Source organism: Heliangelus exortis, chromosome 3 (genome assembly GCF_036169615.1).
Source record: "Heliangelus exortis chromosome 3, bHelExo1.hap1, whole genome shotgun sequence".
Taxonomy (NCBI): Eukaryota; Metazoa; Chordata; class Aves; order Apodiformes; family Trochilidae; genus Heliangelus; species Heliangelus exortis.
This window is the reverse complement of record NC_092424.1, coordinates 12,281,436-12,305,069: the sequence shown is the minus strand read 5'-3', so window position 1 is coordinate 12,305,069 and position 23,634 is coordinate 12,281,436. Positions and strand designations below refer to the sequence as shown.

Here is a 23,634-nt window from a genome sequence, read left to right as displayed (position 1 = left end):
CTTCTTGTACTGGATATTCAACAATATCTACCCCACAGTATTTTTCTAGTAGCTTGCTTTGATATATTTTTCAGTTAGAACACTGCCTCTTAAGAGCATAGGTACCTAAGTAGTATTGAGCATGTGATGTTTGTTTTGTGACTTCTCTATTATCTCCTATTTCCTTCTCCCCATGAACAGCTATAGAAACTCACCATCTGCTATCCCTTAGCAAATAATTACAGTTTTAAAATTACTGGGCTGAGAAGAATGCCAGTGGAGGCTTTTTCAGGACAGTCAACTCTGTGCTGTTTGCAAACAGGTTTAACCCTACTGGCACCACCTAACATCAACCTGAGATTCATGCAGCATCATCTGTGATAGATTAGGCCTAGGAAAGTTTCTAAAATGTTTCAAGTGTGATGTGTTTAAGGGTGTTATTCCCTTTAAAACCACAAGCAAGTAAACAGCTTCTTATACAAAGGCTGTGTCCATTCTTTGGCAAAGGAAGAACTTGCTTGTAACTTTTAATCTGACTGATCTTGTGCCAGAAGCCATCTATTCTGTTGTACTGTGATCTTTCCTCCCAGGCCCCATCAGGCATTACAATACACTGTTATATAGCATAATTTATGTCAAACATTTTTGTTTTGTAATATGTAACAGGTATATTCTTTGAGAGATGCAGCCATCCCTCAGAAAAGACACAAACAGAAGGGGATAGTCAAGTTGAACCCCTTAGTTTAATGACTTTTATATGCAGTATTTATTTGTTAGTTTAGGTAAGATATTAATAAACATCCGTGCCTCTTTATGATCCATTTAATCTACCATGTATTCCAACTGGAACACCCTGGTCAAGGAGAATAACCTACTGGAAACATCCTGTGCCTTTTATCATTGCTGACAGACTTGAGTTTACAACATACCTGCATTTTGCTTAGAGTAAATCCTATTACAGTATATACATGAGAAATAAAAAAGACAAGCTGACTATAATCAGCAGAAAAAAACTCATTCAAGCTCTATCACAAAACGTAAGTAAATGTACTATGAATAAGTATTCAAAATAAATGTGTATATAAGGCAAAAAATTAATTGCATCTTAGGAATTAGATGGTCATTTCTGAAGAATGTAAACAAAAAATACTTCAAATAAATCAAATCATTTCAGAGAAAAAGTTCTTAAGACCATGTTATTAACTGCAAGCCTGTAAACATTTTCAGCTTCCTCCCACCTAAGGTAGTGATTGGATGGTATTTTGTTACACAAATAGAAGACTCCAGGAAAAAAAAACCACAAAACAAAATGTCATATATTCAGGTAAGTCAGTCCACTTTTTTTACTGGCAATCATACCAAGCATAATTCTTGGAAAAAAAAATATTGTCTAGTCTAATCAAGATAGCTGAAACCATAGATTATCAATTGTTCTAATCACTATCAGTCCTTTTCTACAGTAGTAAAAATAGCCAGCTTGCCTTTTTTTTTTACATTAGCAAAGTACTGTTTTGCAACTATTATTCTTATTCAGTTGCAAATCACAGTAATGCTTTCAGTTATTTGTTGAAGGGGGGAGGAGTATGAGGAGAACAGACAGACACGTTCAGTCTGTTGTCCTGAATTTGACCAGAATGTCTCAGATAACGTCTTGGGACACCCACTGTTTTCCATACTTACAAAAAAAAAAAAAAAAAAAGAAAAAAGCCCACCTTTTTCCTAAAACTAGCTTCCCTATACAGTGAAACCTTGACTGATACCCAGTAGTTGCTGTTGAAAAATTACTTGGCAGGCAATACACATTCTTCCAGTAGCTGAGCCTGACCCAGCAACCATAGCGTATATGATGGTAAGTACATTAGAAATATGACACACAGGCAAAGTGTTTAAACTTTAGGTATCCCAAATAAAGGCAATCACATACAAGAAGTCTGTTTTCAATATATGTATTTTCTTGAAAGATATCCAGTCCAATTCCTCACATGTTCCTGGAAAGCTCTCTATACATCAGGGAGAAAAAAAATCAAGCCCTGCTATCTTTCTCTGTAAATGAACTATCTGCTGACCAAAGAGGAAAATAAGCATCTGCAGCAACAACTGGCTTGAAACCAATTCCATTTCCAGTAAAAACGAAAACACCTTAAATGCATAAAATATTCCATGCCTGATTGTACGGGATATTCAAACAGAAGCACATCAAGCTCCCCCGAAGACTCAGTTCTTTTATCAAAAAAGAAGGAATCCACAAAAATACAATTCTTTCCACAAGCATATAGCAATATTGGGCACAGTCTGTCTGGTACACAACTAATTATGAAACCAAACCAAAGCAAAATTTTCATTCAGCTGGGCAGTTGTATGGTCTGTGCTGGTCACTCAGATCAAAGAGGCAGAGGGACAGAGAGCAGACAACGCCAGATCTGCAACTTCACAGAAGGACAACTACAACTGAACAATGACCCAGGGTACCAAAAATCTTGCCCAACAAAACCGTGGGCTGTAGAAACAGAATGACAGTGTAACACATACACCCTTTAATATGTTAATAGCCTTCAATTACTTAACTGAGGACAATCAGCTGGAAGCTCTAATGGTACTGGTCTTGGACTCAAGGCAATTTTCTTGCAGATCTTCAGGAGGAGGTAGCACACTGCTGCCAGACGAACAGATGCACTTTGCTTTTAGCTATTTCCTTCCACTTGAGATACTCTAACCTTGGCCAGCGTGGAAGAACTGAAGGACAAATAAACTCCTCTACCAGCAGCTGCCGCTGCCTACTTACTGCTAGCATTTTTTCCAGAGGAGAAAAGAAAGAGAACTCTGGAGTATGCTGGGCCTCTCTGGCAGTTCATCCAACCTGAACCTGCACCTTTAATGGAGACTCAGAGGGAAGGCTGCAGATTTCAGACCAGAGGAACTGTCCAGGCAAGGTACAGCTTGAGATGTCCAGAAATAGTTGTAAGATTGCACTATAATTTGGCATTTTACAACTTTTAAGTGTCTGAACTTGCAACATTATTAATTACATGCATTTTACACAGGGGAAACTGGGAAAAAGCAGGAGATTCTGTGATAGAATCATTTACTGCATGTTTCTATTTCTAGGCAACTTCAATATTTGCACAGATCTGCATCTGGAAAAATGGGCAAGTATAGCACAGCAATGTGTGTAGTAGCTACAAGCAATATTTATGCTATTTAAAATCTAGTTCAGGCACAGTAGGTTGTAACACTTACAAATACATCTCCACATCTGTTAAAACACCCAAGTCTTATCACAAAATCACAGTGCTATAATTTACAATGATCAGACAGATAGCAATACTGCAATACTGTGAAGAAACTGGGCAAAAACTGGCTCTCTATAAACTGATCCAAATGGTTATTTGAATCAATGGTCCTTAAATCAGTTTGGAAAGTTTAGAACCCAAATAAATTCCTTAGTTCCCAACTGGAACAGGAACTAAATGAGTTCAGTTCAACCAGCAAGGAGTTCCCCGGTTAAAAGCTACATCCATCCCAAACTACTGCAAAGTTTGCCTAAGGTACAATAGTTTCCCATCAACTGATTCTTTACATACTAGATTGCCTCTGAACTACCTCGGAACATTTAGAAACCATGTCCAGTTACTGTATTAAGTAATTTTTTTAATAACCCGACCTTCTCTGTAACTTACTGGAGAGCTAGGCCCCTGGCATGATAGACATTCTTTTGGCAGAAATATCTACGTAAAAAATCAGTTCTCATTTCCCACTACAGCATGACAAACTCATTTCCAAGTATGAATATTTTCATTTTTGGAATTAGTTCTTGGTTTTGCAAATGATACTATCATTTAATCTAAAAAAACAAAAATAACATTTGCCTTCATTAAATAGAAAAGAATAGACTATTGTGTAATTAATCTTTTCCACAAGTATTTTTCTTCACCATTTCTAAATTTATCTCACAAAGACTCATCACCAGTTGCATGACCTTTTTCACAAATCCCTTCAACCCCTCTTCCTGTGAATCCATACTCTCTAGGTCAATTATTACAAATATCCACAGATTATACTTTTGCTGCAAAAACTGATCAGATGAAATCTTATTCCTAAATGGTGTTCACGAAACGAATTACATCAAGCATACTCCTTGATTACCCCTGGTGATGACTTACCTAATAAATGTAAAATGCTTCAGATGTAATGTTCTCAGACTCTACACTGATTTTGCTATACAAACCACTTTTTTGCCCCTACTTTAAAATTCAAGACTAATTTTTTTCAGTTTTTATAGGATTTCTTACTGACAATCTCCTTTGAGAGCAAGTGCATTAGCTTTTCCTAAAATGACAGCTTGTATGTTGACCTGAAGAAGGAAAATACTTTTTTTTTAATCAGGAGAAAAGAAAAGCCTTACTGACACACTGCTTATTCTTTCTTTCTTGAGTATGTAAGGACAAAGCTAAGGTCCACTAATTATGGGATTTACTAAGCAGGCTTTGACCTTTTACTTATTTCAACTTTTCCAAATATTAGAGCACCACTGTTTCCACATTCTTTCACTTTAAATACTTTAAAAACTAAACTCAGTCTCTAGTCTCTCATTTGCTTCAATGGTTAAGGCAGCACTAAGAAACCTTCTGATGGAAGAATTTTTCAGAACAATGCTGGATCACTTTCAAAATAGTAAAAAGCACACTGACACAAAAAACTTCTATCAGTAACATTTTTCTCATTGTTACTGTACTATTGCCCAGTAATTTGCTTTAGTACTTCTTAGCTTCATTTTAATAACTAAGAAAGCCCCATCTACTACATGCAAGCTATAAATTAGCCTTTCAAGACTAAATTTATCTTCCACACCTTGAGGGACAGTTTGTTATGGCCTTGGAACTTCTTGAACTACAACCATGTGCTTAATGCCTTCTCATTATTATGAAAAGCTCATTTATTTGACAGGCTTTGCAGGGGAAAATTGGGGGTATATTCTCAAGATAAAACTGTGAAAGGACAAAGAGAACTGCTTTGTTTTATGTAATTGATTTAATTCCTTCTAATAAAGTGATCAGCACTACTGTACTACAGCTGCAAAACTATCAACATCAGGGAATTTTATACTTGCTCTGCATATATTTTATTCATCTTTAAAACTATTAAACTCTCAAAAGAATGCAGAATTCATTGTCTTAATTTGTCTCTTAAAGAGACGTTTTATGGAGTAAGCAGTTTCCGTATTTTAATAGACCAGTACCCTAATCAACCAAAATATGCATACAATTTAAGTCACTGAAGACAGAGTGGATTTGAGCCAGAGAGAACTGGTATTTTATGCAATTTGAATTAGTAAACTTCAACATTATTTCAGTCAGCAGATCATCTATTTTGCTTTTGAGACTTCTTTTCCTTTAAATGATTAGTTTTCATCAGCAATGAGAATCAGGCTGTTCTTCAGTTATATAAAAAGCCTTATTTCTATCTGTTCCTATTTTAAACCTATTTTAAAGGAGGATCTAACATGAACGTGTTTAAAAGAACTGGATCTTTAGCATAAAAAAATCCTGTGTTTTTAAAATTTAAGTATTAGAGAATGATGAATGGCATTTGTCATCTCCTAAAGACATTTCTAGATGGAAACAGAGGTGTGATGAGCAAATAAAACAAATGTACCATATTATATAAATTAAATAAAATCATAAGCCTTGTAACCAGAAAGAGAACTATCAAAATGTGTTCTGCATTTACCTGAAATACTGGACTATCAATTAGATTTCATTTTTGCATAAGTCCAGGTGAACTTTTAATATGCAAGAAGGTGTTGATAGTTGTAAGGGGATGTATGCTGGGGCAGAAGTTATTGATTAGAGTGCTAGCACTGTTCTTGGATATTTTTTCTAAAATGAGTCATGTGTTAGATTCTTAATGAGAATGTTTTTGTTGTATCAGGCCCTGAAAATGTGTATTTCACTTTGAAAACAATACTAGCCAAGAAAAAAATATTTAGGCTATCAGTGCCATTTTACTAAAAAAAGCTTAAATTTGTTCATAATAGTGCTTTTGCAGCTGGGTGGGGAAGGAAAGCACAAAAGAGGAAATGACTCCAGCAATCCCAAATGAAATATAAAGAATTTTTATATCAAAATTAGCACAAAAAAGGTCAAGGTCATGAGCAGAAGATAGCTGGATTCATGAATGCCTGACATCATATTTCCTTTCCATTTGAAACCAAGAGCCAAGCAGTATACCAGGCAATTTAGAGCCTCTCCTATGCAACTGTCATTTGAAATGTTTTGTTATAGTTAAACACTACCACCTATCATGTTTTACCCTGCCTGGTAAAACAAAGGAAGCTTCTAATAGTACAATTGCATCAGAGCAAGATGAGCTTACTGTGTTCAAAAATATAGAGCCCAAAGTGCCACTGCTTAGGATATGGGTTTCAATGTTAAAGCCTGTTAATGACTGAAGCCTCAATACAAATTCACTTCTAGAGGACACAAAATCTTTCAAAAAGAAATAGGTATATATTTTTTTATATCTTTATGCCATTTATGTATAGATTTATTTTAGTGCTACTTGCATGAAATACAATTTTATAGTCATTACATTATCATCACCAAGCAAGTTTGCCTTCTTTAATGTTTTGTTTCTTGTCAATTATGTTATTAATTTATAATGATGTAGCAAAAGGTGTAGCCAGAACTTCCTCCTAAAGCCATCAGAAGACTTTAGATTTACAAGGTAACTTAAGAAGGATAGATTTCAAACCAGACCACTCATTTTCTCTCACAAAGAATACTGATATTATCCATCAATTCACCATGACAGTGACACATTTAAAATTAGTCCAAATACAGGCTGGATCATTTGGTGTTTGGGCAAGAACATGCATCTCCATACATGCATGAGAGGTGAATGTTACATGACAAATTCTATTGGCATTCCTATGTTTCTTTGTAACTTGCTGTCACCACTTTGTCTATAAAGAAGTGTAATATTACTGTTCAATAATGGCTGAAGCACTCTTTTATCTGACATTAAGACTCCCAATACTATCATTAAAATTATCAGGTCCCTGAGTGAAGAGAGTCTAAAGGGAAAAAGGTAAATGCCTTCAGAGCTAAGATTCAATAATATTAAAATAATATTTACATGGCACTTGTATTTCATGCAAGTAGCACTAAAATATGTGTCAGTGCATAGACGCTGGAAGTGGAACAGCTCAGGTATAGAACATAAGTTTCAAATGAGAAAAAAAGGCTTGTACTTTAAAAAGTAGTAGCTGAGAAAATATAAAGAAATTTTAGCCCATTCTTTTCCCCACAACAGCTAATAGCACTGATCCAAACTGGCAAATCCAACACTGCAGTAGAAAACTTCAAGGCAGAAATAATTACCTGGAAAATTATACGATTTAATAGTCTCTTTTTTGCCAGTGGTACAAAACCACTTCAGTTACCCCTGAATAACTCTTGGCAGACTGGGTCTCCAATTTTTTTTTTTTTCCAACAAAACCCATAATTGTATAGCAGAAGAAAAACAGAGCACCACCATGTTAATTATTTTGAAATGTGCTAATAAGTTCAATGTATCCTTGGAATTACTTGTATCATGTAACATCTTCTGTCAAATCTGTCATCTACTTAAGCAAAATGAAATACATTCTGGCAACGTGCATCTTGAGACCAAAATCATACCTATCACCAAGAGGTCACCCTCTCTTGTGATTGCTTTTTGAAACAGTAAGTTTTATTTCTAGGGTTCTGGAGACCCTGCAATCTTGCATAGAATTTATTAAGGTTTTATAAGACACTTGGCTTTCTCCTCTTTTTAACACTTTTTGGGACATGTGTTCTAACAATAAATACAACTCGTAATAGTTGAGAACTACAGTGATATCAGTGTAGGATGTCTACAGGATAAAAAAACCCTGTCTTCCACTTATTGCACTCTCGAAGGAGGTGAGTTAAATACCTCTCCATTCACCAGTGGATCTCACAGATCCCAGTAGCTTTCTGTTAAAGCTTTCAACTTCATGTGAATCAAATTTATTAGCCATTTATTTTTCTCCTCCTTTCTCTTATCTTCCATTCCATACACAACTAAAAGCAACTATTACAATCTTATTTAATGTACTTCTAAATTGTAAGAAGGAGTAAAAGAATACGGATAGGAACTCCCAGTACAGGGTTTTAATTGTTTAGCTGAACAGACAACTGCTGCCATTCCTTGGTCATACTAAAAGTCTCTCTATATTGTGCTACAACCACTATCTCAAAAGTCTTGATAAGAAAGAATTATGACTGAAGATGCAAAACAAATGGGAAAAATCTGCTAGTCTCAAACCTTTCTAGATCAGCCTAGTGGAAAGAAGACTGCTCCTCTCTCCCTTTTTGAACTCTTCCCTTAAATGTTGAACTTGTCCAGTGTAGAATGACTGCCAAATAAAGCAAAGCACAGGGAGCAAGTTGGCTAGGAGGTGAAAGTTTAGTTTTGAAACAGAAAGGATAAGTTTCTATGTTAAATGACTAACTTTCTTGCATAACCATTTAAAAATTCTCAATGTGAAAATAACAAAACAGTAAAGTTGCATTTGGGATGACAGAGATGAAGACACCAGTTCTGTTAGATCTATACTATCTTTTTCTTTCTGAAGTTGTATAAATTCTTTTCAGATTTGCAAGAACTGAACTAGCATGTTTCTACAGTAAGAAAAATTTAAACAAAAAACAATTATTCCTCTTTCTCATACACCCAGAAAAACATCAGTTGCCGTAGAGAACGATGCTCTGAAGTATTATTTAAGTGAAAACTACAGGTCAGTTGACACAGAATTCCCCCAACCACATACATCTGTTTATGACTAAGGATATAAAACAGGAGCTCATGTGACCTTTCAATCTTAGACATAATGGTTGGAGCATATTGCTAGTATGCTCCCAGCTCTCCTGAAGTCTTGTTAAAAACACCCTTTCAAGACACATTTCTCTCCCCCTAACAGGAAAATTCCTTTGCTGCCAAGAAAAGCAAGCAGAGAGCACTGTATGAAATGCTGCATGTGGCGTGTGGCGTGTTAGGAGAACGAGCAATTAGCTTAGAGGCACGCTACAACCAGGTGCAGTGAGCAGCAGAAAACACAATCAGAAAAAGCAGGTAACAAGCTGATAAATGCTGCAAACACAGAGGTAGCCAGTGTAACCACCCAGATCAGGCTGTGGGAAGCAGCTGTAACATGCCCTGCAAGGTGAGTGTGAAACAGCCACTGCTGCAGCCAGCACTGGGCACCTCTTCCCCCGCAGCACCAATGCTCCCAATTCTACCCCATAAGCCTGTGTATGGAGCATGGCATTTTAGTTCATTTTGCTTCATCCTTAAAAGTATTTCTAAATCCACTGAAGTGGAAAAGTACACTCATTTTGGATATTAAAAAACTAAATGGGGATGCCATCTTTTATGTGCACTAAATTGTTTTGGTTTTGTTTTTATTTATTTTTAAACTATCACTCCCTTCTCTGTTTTTTTCAAAGCTCTTAGACAACTCAAAACTCTTTTTCTCTTCCCCCATCCTACTACTTGAGCTCTGGCTGCACTTTCAGCATAAATTCGTGATTTAACAGCTTATTTCAACCCATTTTTCACTATTAATAGTTTCTGAATTACTTTCTTAAAAATAGAAGGTAGGTGAAGATCCCAAAACTAATGTAGAAATGGTGGGTTTCTGGTTACATGGAGAGTTATTTATCAAAAGCAATCCCTTTTTCTTCCTGTTTTGTCCCTCTCTTTCTTTCCTTTCTTTCCATCCTAGCCCTTCTCACCCTCTCTCACCTAGAGCCATATGGAAAAAACCCAAACACCCAACCTTAAAATAATTATACTATATCCAGAGACACATTTTGGTTGGCAGTATCTTGATCCAGACTTCAATACACATTATACTGGTCATGACTGAATATTCTAGTGGAATGTAAAGTAACTGTTTTAGCTCTCAAATACTGTTTCCTTTTCTTAGAAAAATGGTTGAAAAAAGTACCGGCTTTAGAAATCTTTAACCTGATTTTCGTGGATCCAAACCTAATTTAAGTAAAAACTGAACAGAGACAACGAGTAGCATCCAGAAAAAGTTAAGAAAAGTAATCTTTCCTCCTCACTTCCAATTAGCTACTAGCTGAAGTAAATTCCGAAGTATCCAGAAAGGTAATTTTAAAACCTGTTCAAAGACAACATTATCTGTAGTTCAGTTTTTTAGGGTGTTCAGTAAAAGGTTTTCTTATTCTTACAATACCAATGACTATTTACAAGTTTCAGTGTTTTCTACAGATGATTTGAGTAAAGACTATTAAAAAACATGATAGCAGTAAGTGGCTTTACATTCATGAACTTCTATGTTAAAAAACTCCTTAGATCACAAGTCAAAAAACCAGTTTTCATTTCAATGTTCCAAAATATGTCATGTGTTTGAAAGAAAGTGGCCATTTATTACTTGTGTCTTTAAGAGTTTATCTCAAGACTGGCAAGCATAAAAGCATTTATTGTTTATGCATCTAATTTCCAGACATAATTAGAAGATTCTCTCATTGTACAGTTTACAGAAAAGATCTGCAAAACTCCTAACTGCTGCTTTGTGGTATAGAGAACCTGTCTTTGTAACAAGCTCAGAAGCATTACCTGAGTCTGCTTCATTGCCCGTTCCATTCTGCGGGTACTTCCTTTCTCAAGCTTGGTCCGAAGGAGTAAGGCTGATGTCTGAATGGCCCAGAACTTTGGCTGAGAGAGCAAGCACTGCAGAGAAAAACCAACATTTTTTGATTATTTCATTTTAAAAGACGATGAGGACAGTGAAGATTGTAACAGTGTTCTCAAGCATGAACGCTATGTGTGGTTATAGTACTTATTTGATGACTTCGAAGGCTGTGCAGATCACCCTAATCTATTTTTAATATATAGGTAGCCATCAAAACTATTTTCTCCTCAGCTACTGCAGCACTGTACCCATGTGGTGCATGCACCTAACTGCACAAATTGAAATGCCTACTCAGAACAGAAGCAAAATAAAGAATTTGATACTGAGCAGTCTGGTTCAGCCTTCTCCACACTTGCATACTGGGGAACTGTAGATAGCAGGAGGGGTCCTGCTTAAGGCTGAACAAAACCAGTTCTCTCTTGGATTTGCCTCACATGCAAGGTGCTCTGATGCTCACATTCACAGCAGCTCTACATTAAACAGGTAAAATTATTCAGAAGAATATTTATGAAGATTAATAATCAATTTACAATTTATCATGAGTTGAGAATAAAGGATTTTTAAATCTATAATAGATGTATAGGGAATACAGAATAATCCAGGTAAAAAGCCTTCCTACAGCCATAGTAGGTTTTCCTCTTGAAGTGCCCTGCCCTGATGCCAGAAGTTTGGTGCTAGTCTCCAACCACTGATTTTTAGGAAAGCTCAGTAGAAGATATGTAGCCAATACAACTTTTATATCCCTTAAGAATGTACAGACCACCTGAATTCTTTACAGTATTGCTTCAGACACAGTATACCATTTCTCTATTAGATATTCACTTCAAAAATGGAGACAGCAAGAAAACTTCCTTGCTAATTTTATTGATATTATTAATTATACAGTTTCTCTGAGAAAATAAATTTGTCTATAGATCTATAAACTGCAGAAAAAGCCCCAGTGGTTTTATTCTTTCCTCTCAAAGATTTCCCAAAACATCAAAAAGTATTCTCCCTGGTGATTAGCCTGAAATGTGTGACAAATTTCTGCCATATTACAGTCTGTTTTTCTTTTCTCTAGTGTTTTCACAGGAAAGAATGCAGAAAGAAACATGCTAAAACAAATTAACTTCTAGCAAAACTGCAACAGGAAGAGAGGCAATAGCAAGTGAAAGCATACATGAAAGCAGTATGAATGCATGTACAGCCACCAAACACTTCAACATCAGCCGATTCTCCCTCTTGTGACCAACAATTTCTTAACTGATTCTTCCATGACTTCTACCCAGTATTTCATTAGGAAGCACCCAAAGGCTGCTATACCCTCTTCTACATGTATTAGTGGAGGTATTAGTGGAATACAAATTATTATGATCAGTAAATTTGTTAACTGGTCCAAATCCTAGTTCTGAGAGACCATTTAATGGGAAGTTCTGTCTATATCCTATTATTGCTTGGTCTCAAGAGAAACCTTCCACTGCAAGATACAAGCAAAACAGTCCTAATACCCTGATTTCCCTATTTATTCTTTAGTGGCCATTTCAACTGGCTGCTAAAAAAAACAAACTTAAGGCCCTATGTTAGCACAAACACTTGAACAACACTTACTTTAGCTTAAAAAAATGCTTTTGTGAGAAAGGTTACCATTACCTCCCATTTTCTCCACTATTAGTATTCTATCATAGTATTTTATTTTTTATTTAAAGGGAATTTTTTCTCTGCTAGATACTGGTGGATACTACTATTTCTTTTTCAAATGACCACAACGTGCCTCTAGAGAATAATGAAAACTAAAGAACTTGACTAATAATGTTCCTCTAGGTATTTCCAGGTCCAATTACAGCCCTTGTCCAGCAGCAGAGTATTTGTCCCCTCATTCTGCTTCACCTCAGTAAGTGGCACATGCAGGGCACAGCACAAAGCCTCTGTGCCCATGCCACCCAGTTCTGCAAGAGAACCAGCAGCTTGAGAAAGCCTCTCCTCTGCCTCCCTGTACACCTCCTACAGCACTGCCTTCATTGTGAGTGAGGTGTGTACAAAATCATATGGGGAGGGAGGAGATGTAAAGAGAAAGAGGGTGGAAGAGAGGCAGAGATGTATTATGTTTCACTCCTCTGCAGGAGCAATAAGTCTTACCTTGAATAACAATACTGCTTTTTAAAACTTATTAATAATAATAATTAAAAAAAGGTATACCTGCTGTACAATTACAGAAGAAAAAATTTAAATTCCCTACCAGTTTTATCAGTACAAAAAAGCACTGCATCTGCACAGGACAATGAGAAGCAGGCCTATTTTTTAGTTAAGAAACATGTTTTATTTTATACTTGCACTGAGCTCAGTCCTGTGCCAGAAGTCAAATGTTCAACTTTTCATTGCCTTATTTCACTGCCCAATCGTAATGTTTAAAGCACCAAAGATATAAAATAATACACATATAGAGGGCACAAATGTTTATACTCAAGGGCTGTACAGAATAATTTCAGAACATGTATGCATAACTATTAAGCAAGTTTTAATTGTCTACAAAAAAGTCTCCACATACTCCAGGTAATAAATACTTTCTTGTAAGTTTCAAAACTATATTTTTACCCGAGGCTAATTGTAAACTCAGCTAATGAGATTATACTTTAAAATGAAACATCTGGAAGAAATAACCCAAAACAAAACCTAAATAACGATAATGCAAAGTTTGACAACATATCTGAAAGCTTATTGCACAGTATCAAAACCAGCTAAGAACATTAAGGAAATTATTCTAAAACAAAAACAATACAGAGAATCTTTACAAGGCATCTTTGTTCTTATTTTAGGGAAACAACAACAAAACAAAGAAAAAGAAAACCAGGAAAATTAGATGGGGTGAGAAAAAAGGAAAGAAAAATTTATGCAACGTTTTCTGCACTGAATGGAATGTTTTCACATGGGAAAACTCATTTCTCCAATTCTTCCCCACATTTTTTCCAACAAACAAGAACCCTTTAGATCATATTCTCCCATCATATTGAAGTGTACAAGTAAAATTACCAAAATATTACACAAAACAGAGCATTTCATTTAATACATCATCCTTATATGATGTTAGAGTGAAAAACCATGATCCTCAAAGTCTTAATAAAAAGATAGTCCATTATCGTACGTTTACAATATCCCCATTACTATGTTAAAAACAAAACTGCAAATAATACCTGAACTGTGAGGCTGTGCCCATTAATAATGACACCCAGGTCAAGCTCAGCCTCATGAGTATTGCCAAACCTGGGCTTGCTCTCAGGTACCATCAGTGAATGATTTAGCCTCAGTGCTATTCAGTTTAATCTGGGTGTGATGCTCTCCCAGATCTGCTGGAGGAACAAGAAGAGGAGCAACAAGAAGACAACTTTTGAGAAATGTTCTTAGAATATCAGCTGCTCTATTAATCAAGCTCAAATGCAGATGACTTTCCAGTAGTAATAGCAACTTCTGTTTGAAATGGGATTTGTAACTTCAAACAGTCATTCTGTTACAACTTGACAGGGTAAACTATATTTGTGGCTAAGTGGTCTCCAATGCTGGTGCATTTTTTATGTTCCACTGGAAAGTATAAATATCAAGAGGACAAAAGAATTACTAGATTTCTAGTTACAATTAAGCAATAGACCCATGGCTTGGCAACAAAACAAGCCAGTCAATATAACCACTTTTTGCTTTTCTGCTTGGCGTATGAACGTGTAAAAATTTCCTTTTTACAGAAACAGAACACCTTCTCTGTTCATATCAGCATACCTACCAATTCTGCTGTACATGTCCATCCCAAATATTTATAAATAAAAATTAAAAGAACGTATGATTATTTATCATCACCAGCAAACACGTAACAGATGTTTCACAGATGTTAAATGCCTCCTGATAGTGTTTTCACTCTCATCACAACACCAGAAATTAAGAGAACACCACAAAAAACTATGCACATAGCATATGATATAAACATAATTTCTACACACAGATACACAAGTAAAATGTATTACTTTTTTCTAAATCAACAAAAGGCAAGCTACATATTTAACTGGAAAAGAGCTGTTTGATGTTTAAGCTCATGTAAATACATATGTCAAAGGATTGTTTTTAAGCACAGAATTATGGTTTTCTGGTGAATACAAATATTTTAAGGCAAAAAAGAGGCTTGGAAACAACTGAATGAACTATTATCTCCTTTCAGCTATTTAAATTGTTTGTATTTCATTATTATCACAATACACATGTTCTGTATTATGAAATTGCCAATAAACTTAAAAATGCATTTAGAATCACAGAGCATCGAAGAACAATTGGAATAACAGCTTTTTTTCTTTGATCCACCATTGTTCTCGGTTCAATACTAGCCAAGATTTTTCCTCTTTTTAATTTCCACTACGATATTACATACAAAATCTGTCACTATGTATCACTCCTACTGTTATATATATAAATCTAATGATATATAATTACTGTATGCAAATCTCTATATGTGTAGATATCATATCTATATGCATCTCCATGTGTATGTAATGATTACATACTTTATGTATGTGATCTCTATATGTACAATACAGATTACATATAGAATGCATACAGATTGCATTAAAATTGAACTCAAACTGTCTATCTGTGATTCTATGTAAAAAATACAAAGGCACTATAATTTTGGAGAGGTTACATTTTTTTCATACTAACAGGAGGTGTGCCTCTGGTTTTCATAAATTATCAGTTTACTGAACTTCAGTCATCTCAAGTTCAGAAGGAACAAACTCCATTCCTACATGCTTACATTTAGAATATATTTATATAAACATTTTATATATTTATAAAATATATTTACTATATATTTTTTTTATTTCTTTGACAGTATCACCTTAATGCATGACGACTTGACTTTAGGTTCAAAATTCAAGCATAAACTGACATAAAACCAAAAATTCCTCTTGGTCTGTGAATTGGAAAAGGTGGCAACAGGACACAAAATACCAGATTGAAGCCTATTAACATCACTGTTTGTACATGGGAAGTTATACCAATGGATTGTGCTGTACAATCTTTGAGTTATATCCACGTGACTACATGATAGGTCTGAACAAAGAAATAGAATACTGAAGCAAATTATCTCAAACCATCTTCTCATTGCAGCTTCTGTCATCTGTAACCACTGTTACTGCAAATATTTCCAAATTATAATTTTGGAATTTATATCACTAATCAGGGTGGTAAGTTGAGCACTCATAAATTCCTCACCTTCCTAAGTACTATTGACTAGAAATATTTGATTGCATGTGTCAACAGTTGGGTAAGGCCTACTAATCAGAAAAAACAAATTTTGGGCATCTTTTCAAGACTCCGAGCCTTCTGATAAATAAACTGTTAATCTCTAGAAACATCAGAATTGCTTTAGGCACAAGAAATTTGCAGATGTGAGGCTATTTATTCTCCAGTCACATCATCTTAGCTATGAACACCTTCGTATTTTCAAAGGTCCAACAATAACAAAAAAATTGTATTAGGATTTCATTCCAGATGTTTCTTGTTACAACTTGACCAATTCCAATCCTGTTTGTCTTAATTGTTTCCTCGGAGAGCAATACAAACAAGAAAAACAGCCTTTTCAATCCCTGTGAAAGAAAGGCTTCCATAAATCTGATGATCATAGATATGGTTAGTGCTTAGCAGGTAGAAAGGCAGAGCAGAAAAGCCCAGTTCCTACCATGGACTACCCAACAGACTCAGCAGATTGCTTATTCTTTTTTTCTTTTTTTTTTTTTTTTTAAACAGAGGGAATATTCACATTAGTGTATATTCTGCTACATATACACCACTCCTCCTTAAAGTCAGAAGAATTGCTCAGACAACAAACATCAAAGACCCTGTTGATATGTTTTAACAACTGTAAAAATCTGTGCTGTATATGGCTTGTCCCATCTGATTAATTTCATGCTTTCACTAAACACTGAAATCTATCCCACACTTAAAGTTATTCTAAGGGCAATTTGTACTGAAAAAATAAAAATATTGCCAACTTATCATGCAAATTAAAAGTATATACACATCAACACAAAAGCAATTGTTTTCAGAATTTGTTTTTTTCCTACTAAACAGACAGTAATTTTAGCTAGCAACTCACCACATCTTTTTCTACATGGCAATTTATTTTTTTAGGAAAAAACCTAACAATATGGAAAATCTTTGGAGTTGCAGACTACTACCAGATCAAAGTCTTAGGGCAAAACTATCAATGCAGGATAATTTACTTTTTCTTTGCAAACACAACTTGTATTACACCCTTAAAATGTATTATATTTCAGGCATTACTCCAAGTCCTGTGTTAGTGCTTCTTTTTCAGTGTTGCATGGGGAAAATGTATCATTACTTGGTTAGCTCTTAAATATTTTCTTGCCTAACAGTGTCTGATACAAATTATACATGGCAACTTGAGAGTATTAAGCCAAGATTTTGCATTTCAACAAGAAAACAAAAAAAGTTATGCGGTGCCTGAGCCTCTCTGACCTGCATTAGCAGAAGCTCTGTATTCTCCTCTATTACGTCTTCCACCGATTTTAATGAGTGCTTACACCAAGATGATATTTTTAAAAGTCTCCTCAAATTATCATTATTTAACTGCTACCTTCTTTTAAAATTGATTGTGCCTGATTGTCAGTTAGGTAAACCACAGAGACAGGCAGAAGTCCTGAGAGTACTGAAGTGACAGAGATTAACTTTCCTGTACTGCCTGAGACTTCAGCATATGCACAGTACTGTTTTCCAGTACTGCTTTAATATTCCATATATATTTCAATAGGTTTAGACCACACATTCAGCACAATTTTTCCAAAGTCTAAAGCTATTCACTCAACTGTATGACAAGGGTTTATTTTGGTCTATAAAACTAATCCTGGGACTGTAGAACTAAAATAGCATTTCACTGCAACAGGTGTTAGTTGATCATGAGCAGAACTGGGCTTAAAGCTCTTAGCTGCAGCCATTAGAAATACCTCTCAGTGTTAAAAAGTCAAGAGCAAGGCCAAAACACCATCAGTGATCCGCATCAAGGGACCAGTTTAATTAGAATGGTATTTTTAAAATTCGTTTTGTCTAGTCTTGTCTGGTAGCACTCAAGTTGTAGCATTACATCATTGTAAATACAAAGTAACTTTGGTTGAATTTGACTGCTAAAGCAAGAAGACACTGATTGTTTTGCATTTTTATATACTTCAATGTGTTTGAGTGAGACTTTCACATATAAAATTTCAGTCTTTGATAAATGAATGCATTTAAAATAAAATATTAATTCTGGTACTTTTAAATTGAAGCATATGTACACATACAGAGACAGCTCCTTTCTTCCCCATCTGCAGCTATGAAGAGTCGTTACCAGATTCCTTTTTGTCTGTCCCCACTTTAGAAAGCAAAATGCATGCAAAGATGTAAAAAACCTTTTACTTGATCAGTTAATTAGTTAAGACTACACTAGACTGATTTAGAAATGAATGCTAGACTCAATATAGCAGAAAACAGATTGCACTTATCTAAATGCAATTTAAAGTTGTTAAGTATCTCATTTACCATCAGTTTGAAAGTGACTGACTCTAATTTATGGTATCTGGAATTTATCACATCTGAAGGCACATTAAATAAACTATAAGAGTTACTCAGCAGCTGACTTAATCAATTCAAAACTTAAAAAGGGAAGACAAATTTTCTTCTCTCAAGACTTACAAAATATTCCACTAGTATATACAAGAAAGCTAACTTCATTTATCTACTTTGCAAAGAAGAGCTTCTGAGCAATTATTTATGCTGTGTCAGCTTGTAAATTGTGCTGTCTTTTGTGCCACTTCTGCAGTATCTAGGACTGCAAGGAATAAAAAATCAGGCAGGAAAGCTTGGAAGTTATTCCCCCTTGATCTTTTTACACAGGCTGCAATGACAGCTAGGTTCTCTTAAAAGACCATTTGAACAAGTATTAACCTGAGGGGCTCTCTGAGAAAGCCTCTCTCTCTCTCCATTGACTTTATGAAGGAAACTAGGTTCCTAGTTTATGCACATTGGATAGATGCACAACTGAGATGCTTATTGCCAGTGGATCCTCTAGACAGGATTGCATCTTCCAGTCTCAAATCCCATTTGGTCCCCTTGAGTTTGTCACAGTGTTACAGACACCTTTGGAACGACTGTTTCATCCAGATGGTGGAAGAGATACCCTCTCAGCCAGAATTTCTTCACAGAACTCAGATTTCAAAGTGAAAAGAACCCTAAGGTGTACCTCACACCCTGCTATAGTTTTTACCAAAAGGCAAGTGTCAAGTTGAGAAAGATTTAAGACTTTGCACATACTTAACCAGTTTCAGTGTAATAGTAACTGGTATGGAAGTAAGAGATGTAAGGAAATATGAATCAGTAGTCCCACTACTAAAGTGAACTATATCCCTTTGAAAAAAACAAGCAATCATATTTCTATGGGTAGGACTATATTAGCCAGCCAAAGAAACTCAAGAATAATTTGCACCAAAAGAACTATACAAAAGAACTATACATTGTCTTTTTTCACTGAAGATGCTGGAAAGGACTATTGAAAACAGAATGAGTGATTTTTTTGCAAAATGAATGCATCTGCAACTTTCAAAACTTCAACTCTGCTAAAACATTGCAAAGACTATAATCTGGTGTTTGCTCAAAGGGACTGTTCTACTATTCTCATTAGAAATATCAAGACACTTCAGTATGTGTCTTCAGCTATCTCTTCTACCTTCCCTTAAAATAAACATTCTTTGTTGAAAAAAACCCAACATATCTGCTTCCCAGCAATAGATTTATATTATTCCACATGCACAGCAGCATCCTTTTCCTTTGTTCAGTCAATACCCAGACTCAGCATACTTAGCTGAGTTTGGCTTGAAGTCCTGATGGTGGAAAAGGATGATTTCCCAAAAGACAGTATCTTCAGACTTCACAGCTTGCTTGCTCATCTTTTGCTCATCTTCCTCACACACCAAAAGAATACCCATCAAAACAACTCTCTCTTCATACCAAGTATATTTTTCACTAGTAAATAGGGAAATGGTCAAGCACTTGCTTGAACAGAGTTCATGTCCCAGTCCCTATCTGTTTGTTTTTTCCTGCTACTGTCTTTACATCTTCTGAATACAAATGAAGAATTTCCTCATCTTCCTTCCAGGTTGGACGGTTTTTCTTGGAAAAATCTCACTCCATAGGTCTAAGAAACTGCAAACTAAGAAACACACAAATGCTGTCTCTATTAACAAAATGATATTAAAGGAGGTAATTTGATGTGAACATAGGTATACTGGAATCTGATCTCTAGTCAGAAGTATAAGAACTGAAATTTCAGCCCAGTGCCCCCTACATTATACACTTCACAGAGAGAAAGGTCAAAGAAAACAAGTGCTAGAGAAACATTCTCTTGCAAGGGAAGCCTATGTTCCACAGAAAAGCTATGTGAAAGGTCTACAAAGATTTATGCTTATTGAAGAATTCTCAGTAGAAACAATATAAGACTCAAAGAAAAGTTTTGTATGGATTGTAATATAACAGAAACAAAAAAAAGCAAGCTCATATTAACTTGCATGCAAGAAAAATAAAACAAAAAGTAGGGAGACATCATAGTGAACTATAAACATGAATCTTTGATTCTACATAATGCAGTCTGTTATCTAACTTGCATGCATGCTAGTTAATAACTTTCAGAGAGACCTATGGAAGGAATAAAAATCACAATTCAAAGTAATTTTAGACACATTAGAAAAAACAACTCAAATCAGGTTTACTAGGAAAATGTTTTAATGCTTTTTTTCCCTTAGGATTTTCTGGTTTCTAAAAATAACACAAAGATATTATCTGAGTGTCTCTTTGTTCAGTTCTGTTAGAAATCCAAATTTCAGATCTATTCTGGATGTCTAAAATTTTATTTAAGTTTTCTTCCTCATTAACAGGCATTGTTGAGCCAACGTTTAGCAATTTTCTATGAGCTTAAAGATCTGTGATGCCACTAAGTGGTATACATACTGTATCTTCTTGTAAGGGTTAAATCACAAATAATTCTTCATGCTGTTGCTGAAATTTGTTTTTGGGTTGCATTTTAGATTGGTTTTGCTTTTCATTTTGAAAAACTATTTATATTCAAAATTAAGTTTTCCTTGGAGGTTCTCAAATTTTTTTAGGAGAAGGAAGAAAGTAGAGAAGAAAAGGAAATGTCATGAAGAAAAAAGAAACTGTTTTATTTAAAGGAATCTGCTTTCAATGACTAGTGAAGGGTAAGCCACATAAGATACAACTCCTCTTTTCACTTAAAATGGAGTCCAGCCATATTACTGACACTCACTCTGTTGTGCCAAACATATCACTTTTTCTGTGTTATGCTGAAAGCAATTCCAGCCAGATTTGACTGTAGTAGCATTGTCTTTTTCAGGTCTGTGGTTTGGACTTACTCCTGAAACAGCGTAAGTACAGACTTCCACACCACATCACAGTAATGCATCTATTTCCTAAGGCCCAACCTCAACAGCTATAAATTAGGTTTTTGGAATCAAAACCCTAGACTTTAACTCTTTGGTACCAATGATAAGGATTTCCTGAGGTATTAAAAACCAGTGATTTTCTTGGTTTAACTCCTTAGCCTCAGGAATTTCACTGCCTATGCCAAGGTTGTTCTGAATACATCATGTGCTCTTTTGATAACATCCTGAAAAACAGAAAGGCAGAAATTGCTTTCTGCACAGGTAATAAAACATTGAATTTGGTTTGAGAATGTCTAGATATAACATTTCAAAGATATATACTTCCAGGACTGTGGTCCTGGTGCAGTGGTACCTGCTGTATGAGGACTTGCAATTTGTTCAGTCTCAAGACATCAAAGCAAGTGACTGAAAACAGGGTGAAAGATAGAAAATTTTGTCAATGGAGAATATTTTCTAAATTGTTCTATTCAAATGGACCATCTGGGAGAAGAAACATATCCTACCCCCTTCAAGGTATTCCTTTGGAAACTACAACATTAGTCTCTTAAAACCCCTGCCTTGGTTGTACTCTGAGCCCTGCTTAACCTCTGACAAGGAGCATTTTCAGAACACACAATACAATAGGTTAACTTATCCCCTGCTTATTGAAATTTATTCCTCAGGAAGGCAGTTATAAGTTTTCATCTTTCCATTTGTGGTACTGCTGACTGTGGCTACAGAAAAGAACCATGATTTGTTAATACTTTGTCTAGGTTGGGCAATTCTTTCCAAGCCTTTTTTTTTTTTTTTTTTTTTTTTTTTTTTTTTTTTTTAATAACTAGTACTTCTTACTCAGCAAAATCCATATAACAATACACATTACGGTTCTTTTTTTTTTTTATTTCTTTTTGCTTTTATGCTTGTTTGAACTGTTCAGAGCAAACTCAATGTTTAAAGCACTCTGAACCCCTGGAAAAATCCCTTTAGGCCTGACAGATCCTGCACCCTTATGCAGAGTGGTAGGATTTGTCTGTTCTGCCTACTAACTTGCACTAATGAGCTCACCACTATGTTTCTTCCATCACTATGCTTTTTCCATAGACTGCCAGTGATGCTTCCTGTTTATAAGCATCTATCAACAGCCTCTGGAACAATCCTGCTTTCTGTACTGCTGCTTGCAGCACAGATCTTAGTCAAACACAACCTTCTATCTTTACTTCTGCAATAACTTCAGGACAAATATCCATGTATAAAAATTATCCTTAAAACACCTAAGTGAGTATCTTTTGCAGGAGCAGAATGTAGGGTAGCAAAAATCCTGGTTCTTAGACTTGGTGCACAACCACATAAAATTATACAGCACAATTGGGTCTTAAGAGCTCTCTTCACATCATCAGTAAAAGGAATAAAATTATCTTCCTGAAAAGAACCAATTTAAATGTTTTCATAATTTCAAAATTGTAAAATTAGCCACTGGTACAACAATAATACTTAAACAGTTGCATACAGTTTTCTCATTATAAAAATGCCATTTTTAAACCCATTCTATAACAATGTTAACTACTCAAAGTCAGCTAACACATTTTTTTCTGTAGCAGGCAGCCAAAAAAATTGAGGAAGAAGTATATGCCTAAACCAGTGATTTATAGGAAAGGCTGCCACTGACTTTACTATCAAGCAATGTCAGCACAAAGAACAGAATTTCCATAAAACATCTTCACAACCTTCAGAGTGTAGAACAGCTGTCTGCAGAAGAACAGTGAGGCACAGCAGGGGAAAACCCACATAATGCCAGAAAGGACTCAGAGACTGTGTCATACCTGGTTTTCCCCTAGTTTTGAATGCCAGCATCCACCACAGGAATTCTGCCTACAACTTCTCTATCTACCATTCAGCATTCTACATATTGTAATATTGAATGCAGGAGGCACACCTCAATTACTGTTTGGTGACCTAAGTGGACAGGGTCAAAATCTGAGGATGACAATTTCAGTGAGAGTTTTAGGATGGTCTCAGCAATTACCCAGAAAAGAGTATATTAACAAATCTATATATGTCTTACACAATATTACATTTCTGATTTTTTTTAGTTTCTGGATTCACCAGTAGAAGTAATGTATTTAAAGTTACTGAGATACTGTTCCCTTTACACAGAACTGGATCAAGCTGCTAGATGTCACCAGCAGCCTGGCTTTAAAACTTTTATACATAAGTTTAGTTTCCAGGATCAAAAAAAAGCTGTAGCCACCTTTCTTTCAGAGACTGAAGACACAGTGGTCATGGAATAAAATTAACATGTTAAGCACCAAGGAAAAGTGAGGAAGGAATAAAAATGGAACCAGAAATATGTGAGAAAGAAATGAAATATGTAAGATGAGAGTAAGAGTGAAAGTCAGATAAACAGGAGGCATGAGCTGACAAAGGAGGGTTTGAGGGGAATACAGCACAAATGAATAAAGAAAAACGGAAGCAGACACAAGCACAAGTGACTAA

The 23,634-nt window shown here is 35.4% G+C and overlaps 1 protein-coding gene across 4 annotated transcripts in view; it reads right to left on the bottom strand.

Moving 5' to 3' along the window:
* TTC27 (tetratricopeptide repeat domain 27) overlaps positions 1-23,634 on the bottom strand; it is a 105,131-nt gene that overhangs the window by 38,728 nt on the left and 42,769 nt on the right. For all 4 annotated transcript variants that reach the window (XM_071739211.1, XM_071739208.1, XM_071739209.1 and 1 more), the window contains one exon: positions 10,627-10,740. In XM_071739211.1, coding sequence (XP_071595312.1) covers positions 10,627-10,740 — 114 coding nt within the window. The remainder of the gene's footprint in view (positions 1-10,626; positions 10,741-23,634) is intronic.